This window comes from Molothrus ater, chromosome 26 (assembly GCF_012460135.2).
Source record: "Molothrus ater isolate BHLD 08-10-18 breed brown headed cowbird chromosome 26, BPBGC_Mater_1.1, whole genome shotgun sequence".
NCBI classification, from domain to species: domain Eukaryota; kingdom Metazoa; phylum Chordata; class Aves; order Passeriformes; family Icteridae; genus Molothrus; species Molothrus ater.
In genome coordinates, this window is record NC_050503.2 from 3,446,073 (window position 1) to 3,456,864 (window position 10,792).

At 59.4% G+C, this 10,792-nt stretch overlaps 1 protein-coding gene across 1 annotated transcript; it reads left to right on the top strand.

Moving 5' to 3' along the window:
- The first annotated feature begins 1,730 nt into the window (after positions 1 to 1,730).
- MISP (mitotic spindle positioning) lies at positions 1,731 to 9,652 on the top strand. Its single transcript, XM_036399273.2, is given in 6 exon segments — positions 1,731 to 1,752; positions 5,317 to 5,360; positions 5,363 to 7,391; positions 7,985 to 8,196; positions 8,582 to 8,620; positions 9,014 to 9,652. Coding segments are annotated over 6 exon segments (2,418 nt in total). The 5' UTR covers positions 1,731 to 1,745; the 3' UTR covers positions 9,101 to 9,652.
- The last annotated feature ends 1,140 nt before the right edge of the window (positions 9,653 to 10,792 follow it).

A 10,792-nucleotide genomic window follows, 5' to 3' on the forward strand; every position in this document is an offset into this window, starting at 1 on the left:
CCTGCTTCTGCCCAGGGCAGGGATTCCAGAGCTCTGTCCTGGGGCAGAGAGGGGTCTGGGGCACCCAGGATGCTGGGAGGAAAGGGATGATGCTGCCCAGGTAATGGGGACACGGATGCCCCCAGGTAAAGGGGATGTGGCTGCCCAGTTTCCAGGGTGCCCCCAGGTGCCATCACCGCGTGGCCAAGGGTCCCTGTCCATCCCCAGGCTGGCTCAGGTCCTGCTTCTGCCCAGGGCAGGGATTCCAGAGCTCTCTCCTGAGGCAGTGGGGCCTCAGTCCTTGCTGGTGCCAGCCCAGGTGCCAGCACACGCCCTGAGGCGGGCGTGGAGAGCTCCTGGCTCCTTGGCATCACCTGTGGACTTTGGCTCAGCCCCAGGGTAGAACAGGCTCTGCTCACCTGCCCGGAAACGCAGAGCAGCCTGGCAGCCACGGGCAGCAGCCACTGTGCCCAGGCCAGGCAGTGCCAGCCCAGCAGGAACGGGCACCAAGGGGGTAAGAGGGGCACCGAGGGGGTCAGTGGGGCACCAAGGGGGTGAATGGGGCACCAAGGAGGTGAATGGGCACCAAGGGGGTGAATGGGCACCAAGGGGGTGAGTGGGGCACCAAGGAGGTGAGTGAGGCACCAAGGGGGTGAATGGGGCACCAAGGGGGTGAATGGGGCACCAAAAGGGTCAGTGGGGCACCAAGGGGGTGAGTGGGGCACCAAGGGGGTGAATGGGCACCAAGGGGGTCAGTGGGGCACCAAGGGGGTCAGTGGGGCATCAAGGGGTGAATGGGGCACCAAGGGGGTAAGGAGGGGCACTGAGGGGGTGAGTGGGGCACCAAGGGGGTAAGAGGGACCCTGAGGGGGTGAATGGGCACTAAGGGAGGTGAGTGGGACCCCCAGCACCACAGCTGGGGCGAGCTGGGCTCTGTGTGACACCAGTGCCATGTTTGGGTGGCAGTGGGGGCCAGGAGGGTCTTCCTGGCAGAAATGGGACAAGGACAGGGATGTCCCCCAGGGCCAGGGCTGAGTGCCTGGCATGGCATGGCTGTGACAGCCGTGCCAGGAGGGAGGGCAGTTCTGGGCATGGGCAATGCCACCCACCCCATGAGATCCAGCCACATCCAGGCACCAAGGGCACCAGGGACGCTGTGCCACAGCCCTGCCTTTATCCTGGCACCTGCCAGAGCCGTCCAGAGCTCTGTGCCCAGGGCAGGAGGCGCTGCCCTATGCGAGGAGCTGGGGCTGGCAGTGCCAGGGCTGCTGTGGCAGGAGGGCACACACGGGGTTATCAGCTGGGGGGCTCCATGGTGTGACAGCAGAGCCCGGGCTGCTCCTGGCACAGGGCTCTGCTGCCATCCCCCCCTCTGGGGCAAACAGGGTGAGGGGAAAGGTGCACGTGGAGATTCTGCTGAAGCTTCAGGGCTCCTCAGTGCCGTTAATGGAGGGGCAGAAAGGCTGGAGGAAGGTCTGTGGCTGCATGGCCACAGCACCATGGCACATGGAGGTTGGCACCTTGGGGCATCAGGGCAACAGAGCCAAGGGCAGCCCCCCGGGCACGGGCCCAGCAGCACAGGAATTTGGAGACAGGGCACTGAGCCCAAGGTGCTTCTTGGAATGCCTCAGATCTCCCTGGTGCTGAGCTTATCAGGGCCCTGCAGCCACCCCCTCACCCCCCCACGCCCCAGAGCTGCCACACCCCGGCAGACAGAGCTCAGCTGGGAGCCCTGGGGACATGGGGACCCCTGCCCTGCCCGCTCCATGGACAGTAAGTGCAGCGTGCTGGGGGCTGAGGGCACTGCCAGGCTCTGGGGGGACGCTGTGTGCCCCTGGCCATGCAGGGACGGTGGCACTGAGGTGTGCAGGGATGGTGGCACTGAGGGTGGGCAGGGATGGCATTGAGGGTGGGCAGGGATGGTGGCACTGGGGGGGTGCAGGGCTGGCACTGAGGGAGTGCAGGGATGGCATTGAGGGTGGGCAGGGACGGTGGCACTGAGGGTGGGCAGGGATGGTGGCAGGGATGGTGGCACTGAGGGGGTGCAGGGATGGTGGCACTGAGGGTGTTCAGGGCTGGCACTGAGGGGGTACAGGGATGGTGGCACTGAGGGAGTGCAGGGATGGCATTGAGGGTGGGCAGGGATGGTGGCACTGAGGTGTGCAGGGCTGGCACTGAGGGTTTGGAGGGATGGTGGCACTCAAGGTGGGCAGGGATGGTGGCACTGTCTGGGGTGGGCAGGGATGGTGGCACTGAGGACATGCAGGGATGGTGGCACAGTCTGGGTGGGCACCAGAGGGACATGCACACGTGCTGGGATGTTTGTGTGCACCAGCCCATCCTGGGGGCAGCCCTTGGCTCAGGGGGGCACAGGGTGCGTGTGTAGCCCTGTGCAGAACCCCCAAGCTGGGGGGACCCTGGAAATCACCCCAGATGTCTCATTATGGGGGGGATCCCATGCCAGACTGGCGGCAATGCCATCTGCTGTGCCCGGCACCTCTCACGGGGCTTGGCCGGGCTGGGGGCAGTCCAGAACAGGGAATTTTGAGCCCCTGCAGTCCCACAGCACCAGAGGGAGCTGAGGGAGGTTGGATGTTTTGGGTGCAGCTCTGGGAGGGGCCGTTCTGCTGGCGTGGAGCCCTGATAAGAGCCCAGCCGGTTTCTGTGTCCCGGCTCCCTTCCTGTGCCAGCGCTGCCCAGGGAGGGAGGATCCCCTTCCAGCCGGGATTTCATCCCCTCCAAACATGGTAAGAGGCGTGGGCAGGTGGTTTTCATTATCCTCGTCATTGGGGGCAATAAAAGAGCGAGAGTGAATCACAGCAGGGGAATTAACAGGTAAACTCAGCTTCAGGAATGGAGGCTGAGCCACCAGGGCTGGGCACGGGGCTGGGCAGCAGCTCCAGCGGTGAAACATCGCCCGGGGCTGGCCGGAGTGTCCCAGCTAATGAGAACTACGTGCTGCTGCCCCAGGGAAGGTTTAAAAAGCTCCTGGCTGGGAGCTTTGTGGGAGGGAGGATGGAGCGTCCTGAGAGTACCAGAATCACGGAAGGAAGGAAGGAAGACACAGAGTGCTGGGGATGAGTCAGGATGCTCGGGATGCAGGGAACACCGGGCACCTGGGGCAGCTCATCCTGAGCTGAGCTTGCCAGGAGCGTGGCCCCAGGGCTGTCCCTGCTGTCACCGTGGCCTTGCTCCAGTTTTGCTGCGTGCTCCCAGGAGGCTGTGAATGCCCGGGAGTGGTGCCCAGCAGTGACACACCCCGACCTGCCAGGCCTCACAGGTGAGGGCAAAGCCGTGGCTAAACCTCAGCAAATATGGCACAGGGTGTGGTGCTGCCTGTGATGGTGTTCACAGGGGTCTCAGGTTGAAGGAAAAGACAAGGATCTGACTCCATGTTTCAGAAGGCTTGATTTATTATTTTATGATATGTATTACATTAAAACTATACTAAAAGAATAAAAGAAAATACTTAATCAGAAGGCTGACTAAGAATAGAATAGGAAGGAATGATAACAAAGGTTTGTGGCTCGGGCTCTCTGTCTGAGCCAGCTGGGCTGTGATTGGCCATTAATTAGAAACAACCACATGAGACCAATCCCAGATGCACCTGTTGCATTCCACAGCAGCAGATAATCATTGGTTACACTTTGTTCCTGAGGCCTCTCAGGAGGAAAAATCCTAAGGAAAGGATTTTCCATAAAAGATGTGTGTGACAGTGCTGCCTCCAGGCACAGCTTGTCTGCAGGTGACATGTGTGTCACCAGTTCTGCAGCCAGGGATGGCCTCTGTGATGAGGTGGCACCTGCTGTCTCATGGGGACCCACCTGTGCTGCCCCTCCCTTTCTGGGATCTGCTGTTCCAGGACTGACCCCAAGGCTGGGGCTGTTCCCTCCTGCCCTGTGTGCCAGGGGGGGTTAAAGTCCCCTCGTTTTATGAGCCATGAAACTGTGTTTATGAGCCCAGTTTCTAGAGCTGGGCTATTTGGAGGCTCCTTTCTGTAAATGGCACAAGAAGATATTCCATGCAGGAGTGGCCCAGGCCTGGCACCACCTCTCCCTGCCCAGGGTTTGAGCTCCCTCCCTGCCCTGTGCACGTGGAGAGGCAGAGGCTGTCTGTGCCCAGCTGGATTTGGTGTCACCAGGAGCTTGGGCTGAGGTCCTGCTGTGGAGGAGCAACGGGGGGTAGCACAGTCAGGACAGACAGGGATGAGAAATCTCTGCAGCCAGGTCAGGAATTTGGGGTTCATTGCAAAGGGCCTGGGTGCAGGGCCCTGCTGGGAGCTGCCAGGCACAGCTGGAGCAGGACTGAGAGAAGAGAGGGGGAGAGAGCAAAAGGGTAAGAGAGTAAAAGGGGTAAGACAGCAAAGTTCCTATTCCAATACAATAAATCTTCTTCTGTGTTGAATATTCTGATTCTCACTAACCAATCTAGTACAAGATACAAATCCTATAGCATTTCCATACAGCCTGTAAGAATCACTACATTACCATATTGTGTTACATTTTAAACCCTAAAAACTCCTCTTTGGGCCCCTTCTGCCAAGCTGGCAGGGTCTGCTCTGACCCTTGGAGCTGCCTGCAGGCAGAGGGTGTTGTTTCATCAAAAGGGGATCACCTTCAGCTGGCTATGCCATTGTTTTCCAGTTGTTCAGTAACTGAGGGATCTCAAAGCTTGCTTTCATTTCAATCTCGCTTACAGTTTCCATATTCTCAAAATCTTTTGCCAGGCAATCATATTTATAAGGCTTTCCTGTTTCATCTTCCCCAACACTGCTGCCTTTGGAGGTGCAGGCAGCACTGACTGCCTGGGCAGGTTTGGCTGAACTCCCTCAGAGCTTGGCCAGGCTGGGGGACAGAGGTGGGGGCACTTCTGGGCTCTGTGGCAGTTCCTGTTGGGAACTGCCCTTTGTGCTCTGGCTGCTGCTGCCCCACACAGGGCAGGCTGGTGTGGCAAATGATCCTAAGAAAGCTTTGATTAGGCCGGAGTGGAGGCTGGTGGCAGCTTTGGTTGCTGTTAGTTGCAGGTTGGCCATTCCTTCTGGGCTGAGTATTTTGTATCAGGAAAGGTCAGTTAGGAGAGAGGCAATGTTTTGTCCTCTGTTGAGGAAGTTAGTTATGCTTAGGCGGTGGATTAAAAGGTTAAAGCATCCTAGGGATGTGGAGAAGTTTGAGAGAGGAGTTTGTTTTGTGAAGATGAGTGTTTGGGCTATTTTTGAAATTTCTAGGGCTAAAGCCTAGAAATTCCATGTCCCATGCTAAGGACAGTGGGAGAGGGGCTGCATCTCAACCTCTGCTCCTTCTGCTGCCCTTAATGGCTGCTCTCCCCTCCTGCTTGCAGGGCCAGCCAGGTCGAGACTCTTGGCCTCTGCTGAACTGGGACTCTGAGGGTGACCTCAAAAGTGAGCAGTGGCCCCTGTGTGGGACAAGGTTGGCACAGGAGTGACAGTTCCCAGGAGATGGACAGAGTCACCAGGCACCTCGTGTTCCAGCTGCCACAGGCCTCGCACAGGCACGACTCTCTGGCAGAGCTGAGGGCCAGCAGTGATGATGACGTGTTCAGCTCTGCTCAGCACAGCACCCAGAGGCTGGAAAACGGCTACAGCTGGAAGAGGAGGTCCCAGTCACCCTCGTATTTCCTGGAGGGTGGAAGAGATGTCTGGACCCCGTCCCCAGACAGGGAGTCCAAGCTAGAGGTGGTGAGATCAGGAAGCCTGTACGACCTCCGGGCTTACAAGGGTGAGAGGAAACCCTCCAAGCTCTATGATGATGAGGAGCAAGACCTGTACAGGGTCCCTCCACCCAACATCTCACCTGAGAAAGCCAGGGAGCTGGAAGATGAGAGGAAGGAGGTCATCCGGAGCCAGGCCATGAGGAAAAGCTCCACCATCGCGGAGAGGTGGAGCTCCATGGATGAGCTGGGCTCCATCAGCAGCCAAGCTGAAGGCAGGCACACAGGCAGTGTCCCCACCAGCTTTGCCATCTGGTTTGACAAACCTTCCCCAGGCAGGGCTGCAACGCCCGTTGACCCTGAGAATATTGACACGGAGCAGATCAACTTCTCTGCGGCTCGGCAGCAGTTCCTGATGCTGGAGAAAACCAACCCCGGCTCGTTTTTCAGCCCAGGGCAGCAGGCCATGTCCCCAAGGCCAGAGTCAGTGACAAAAGCCTCCAGAGAAGAGTGGCACAGCCCTGAGATGGCCACGAAGGGTACGAGAGGCTACAGCAGCGCTGGTGCATCAAGCCAGAGCGGGACAGACAAGAGTGTTTACCAGGTTTATGGTGTGTCCTCATACAAGGCACCTGAGAAGGAGGAGGTTTATACTCCCAGAAAATCTCACACAGAAACGTCATATCCCGTTGGGAAGATGTCCATCCTGACCAAAGCAGGGTCCAGAGAAGACCTGGACTCTGGCTTGGGTGAGATGTATACTGAAACCACTGCGGGCTATGCCAGCGATGGAAGCACCTCCAACGAGACCTTCAACGTGGATCTGAGGGTCAGCAGCAACGGAACGAGGCTCAGCAACGAGACACCCATCGAGAGGGAGATCCGCATAGCCATGGAAAGGGAGGAGAACCTCTGGAAGGAAAGGGGCATCCAGCGGCTGACCTCCAGCAGCGAGCTGGTGGAGATCCAGACCAAGCCTGTCCTCAACATTCACTCGTCTCCCGGCCCAGGCAGGAAAGGGAAGGACAGAGGCCGCGCTTCCCTTTACGTCCAGAGGGAAATTGAGCAGGAAACGAAGCGTGAGGAAGATCTGAAGAGGCAGGGGAGGCTGCTGGGGGCGTATGACAGGGGGACGCAGCAGGAGCTGGAGGAGCGCAGGAGGGTGTTCGAGCAGGAGGAAGCCCCCCCAGAGAAGCCCACTCCCCTGAAGCGGGCAGAGCAGAGGAGGAGCTGGCTTAAAGAGTTTGTGGTGGAGCAGCCCAGCCCTGCAGAAGACACCAAGGCTGGGAGAAGCACCCCCAGCTACACGGCGAGCATCGCCCACTTCCAGCTGTCCCAGCCGCGCTTCGCCGCCAGCGAGAGGAGCCGGGAGCTGCCCTCGGTGTCCCCGCACGCTTCCGCCGGCGCCAGCAAATGGGGGAGCGAGGATTCCCAGGGAGGAAAACTTCCCAGCTCCACCCCAAGCCCCACCAGCGCTGCTGTCCTGCCCAGAGAGTACTTGAACCTCTCCTTCTGGAAGCCCAAGGTGTCCTTCGTGGAGGACATGGGGACGCAGAGGAGGGAGGACGGCCGGGAGGAGCAGTACCGGCTGCGCACGGGGAAGCCGCAGACGTCTGCGCTGATCGAGGAGGAGATCAGGAGTGACCTGCAGAGGGAAGAGGAGCTGCAGGAGCAGCGGAGGAGGCTGATGGACACCTACAGCAGTGCTGCTCCTCAGGAGGGCTCCCGCTCTCGGCACAGCTCTGGTAAGGGAGTACAGGGACAGAGAAATGATTTGGTGGGATGGCTGTAAGGATTTCTGTGTGCTTGATACCAGCACACTGGAGTCAGCAGAACTGCTGCTGAGGAGGGATAGGCTCTGCAGGATTCCAGATGCTCAGGTCTCGATGAGTTTGTGTCACGTTACAGCAGCAAACGGGGCTGGAAGAGCTCCTGCTCTCGGCACAGCTCTGGTAAGGGAGTACAGAGATAGAGAAATTATTTGGTGGGATGGTTTTAAGGATTCCTCTGTGCTGGTAGCAGAACTTGATACCAGCACACTGGAGTCAGCAGAACTGCTGCTGAGGAGGGATAGGCTCTGCAGGATTCCAGATGCTCAGGTCTCGATGAGTTTGTGTCACGTTACAGCAGCAAATAGGGCTGGGAGGGCCCAGCTAATGCATTTTACCCCTTGTTCCTGCAGTCCCTGACTGGGCCCCAGGCATGGGGTCCAGGCTATGACCAAACCTGCTGGACCTGCTATAGGGGCAGGTTTGGGGCAGGGGCCTGACACTCCTGTGGGTCTCCACCCCCTGAGAGTGGAACTGAGGTCACCCTCCCAATGCTCTTTCTCTCACAGCTGCCTCAGGTGCCAGTGGCAACTACTCAGTGTCCGAGTCTCCTGCCTCCTCTCCTGCCTCACACCAGACGGGGATCCTGGGGCTGATCTCATCCTTCACCCCGCTGAGAGTGACCAGTTCCTCCCAGGGCAGTGCAGAGACCCTCACCCCTGACTCGTCGCGTTCCAGCCCCTTCGAGGAGCGGAGGAGGAGGGTGAAGGAGGATGGAAAGGTGACCATGCCAAGTGCTTGGGGGGCTTGAGCTCAGGGGAGACTGGTGGCTCTGGGGCTGGAGGTGGCTGTTCCTGACTCCCACCTGGAGTGGAGGTTCAGCTGCTCAGCTCTGGTGGTGGTGGCACCATCAAGGGGCCGTGTGAGCCCCCAAGGCAGTGCCTGCTGTTCAGAGCTGCCGGCACTGGGTGGGACTGGAGAGGAGCAGCATTTCCTCCTGTGGGGGATCCTGCTCTGGGCTCTTTCCCCAACCCCAGGGAGGGCTTGGCTGCATGTGCTGCCTTCCCTTGCCTCTCCTGTGCCCCTGCTGGGAGCCAGATCCAGTAGCCTCTGGATATTCCCCTGTCAGGCTGCCATTATCTAATCGTGTTTTCCTCTTCCCACAGTACGCAGGCATTGAACCCATTGACAAGGTCAACACAGAGGTAAAGCCCTGACCCTCCCACCTTCTCCAGCTCCCCTCACTCACTCCTGGAGCCTTTGTGGGATGGACAGGGGTGGACAGGATGGTTCTGGCTCCCATGGGGACCATCCAGGTGGACACTGGGTCAGGCAGAGCGGGCTGGGGAGCTCCCCTCACTCCTGGAGATTTTGTGGGATGGATGGGGGGGGGGACAGGATGGTTCTGGCTCCCATGGGGACCACTCGGGTGGACACTGGGTCAGGCAGAGCAGGTTGGACAGGGTGGTCCTGGCTGCCACGGGCACCACTCAGGAGCAGGCTGGGGAGCTGGCAGGGGGAGGAGGGGCAGCTCTGCAAACCAGATTGTTGTGAGAGTCTCTTCTTTATAAAGATCCTGCCCGTTCTGGTCTCTGCAGGTGGTGGAAAGCACCCGAGTGTTTCGCCACAAGAGCGTCATGGCCCAGCGCTGGGAGGCGGGGCAGTACGTGCGGGATGAGGACTGAGGGACCCCGCGATGGGGGCTGGCCCTGCTCACAACCGGCTGATGCATGACCTAAATACTCGATCAGTTCCACCCATCGCAACAATCAGAGACGTGAACCCTGCTAATCAATCTGGTTTATTGTTAAACTGATAATCTCTCCATAAAGTAGATCAGCTCCTTCCTCCTCCTCCTCCTCCTCCTCCCTGCGGGGTGGAGGAACACTTTTATTTTTTTTCTTAAGAGCGAAAAAATTGGATCAGTATCTTTTTAATCACTTCCGCCTGGAGCCAGCCAGGTGAAATCACCCGATAATTCACTTTGCCCCTCGGGAGCTGTCTCAGGCTTACAAAAAAGCTGTTTTATTTCTCAGTGGTTTTAGGTTTTTAAGTACTGCAAGGCTGAGCGTTGCCTTGGGGGTACCTGAACTGAGGCCTCTGGATCAGTGTTGCCGTGGGACTTGGGAATCAACATTGGTTTAACTCCTGTGATCCATGGAGATGCAGCAATGGAATATAAAAATATATATAAATGCTGTTTATTTTGCTAATTTATTAAAGAGTTGTTACACTCCCTCGGTCTTCCAGGCCTGTCCTGTCCGCCTGCTCCACTGGTTTTGCTCAGAGGAGCCCCGGGATGGGATTGGGGATTGGGATGCGGGGCTGGGGGAGCACCGGGGTCCCACCGGGCGGGCCTCGGAGCACCCGGGGCCGGTGCGAGGAATCCCTGCACGGGGCAGGGGTGGCACCAGGTGGGCTTCAAAGTCCCGTTCGACCCCAACCTCCCTGCGGCCCGTGCCCGTCTGGCCGCCCCCGCTAGAGGGCTCCCGGGCAGCGCCCGCGGCTCCGGTACGGACCCGCCGGGACCCCGGTACCGACCGCCTCTGCAAGCGCTGACCGGGGTCCGGTACGGACCCGCCGGGACCCGGTACCGACCCCCTCTGCAAGCACTGACCGGGGTCCGGTACGGAGCCACTGAGACCCTGAAACGGACCCGCCGGGACCCCGGTACCGACCCCCTCTGCAAGCACTGACCGGGGTCCGGTACCGACCGCCTCTGCAAGCACTGACCGGGGTCCGGTACAGACCCGCCGGGACCCGGTACCGACCGCCTCTGCAAGCACTGACCGGGGTCCGGTACAGACCCGTCGGGACCCCGGTACCGACTGCCTCTGCAAGCGCTGACCGGGGTCCGGTACAGATCTGCCGAGAGCCCGGTACAGATCCACAGAGACCCCGAAATGGTCCCACCCGGACCCCGGTACTGATCCCCTCCACAAGAGCAGACCGGGGTCCAGTATGGATCCACTGGGAGCCCAGTACGGACCCACTGGGACCCCGGTACCGACTCCCTCCACAAATGCTGACCAGGGTCCGGGACAGATCCACTGAGACCCCAAAAAGGACCCACTGGAACCCCAGTACCGACCCCACTCTGCTGAAGGGGGGGTCGTTCTTCCCGTCAGCAGCCGCTCGCTCCCGAGCCTTGGGCATGGGCTGAACCGACCAGAAACGGGGAGGAGAGAGCCCAAAGTGGGGTGGTCTGGGGGTCTGGGGGCTGAGGGAAGCGGGGAGCAGAGGTGTGACCGTAGCTGGGTCACCACAGGACCCTCGGGACAGCTCTCAGTCTGGTGTCATGGTGATGCCACCAGTGCTCCAAAGCAAAGAGGAGCCGGCACACACCCTCCAGCACCTGAGGAGTTTGTCTGGTTTTA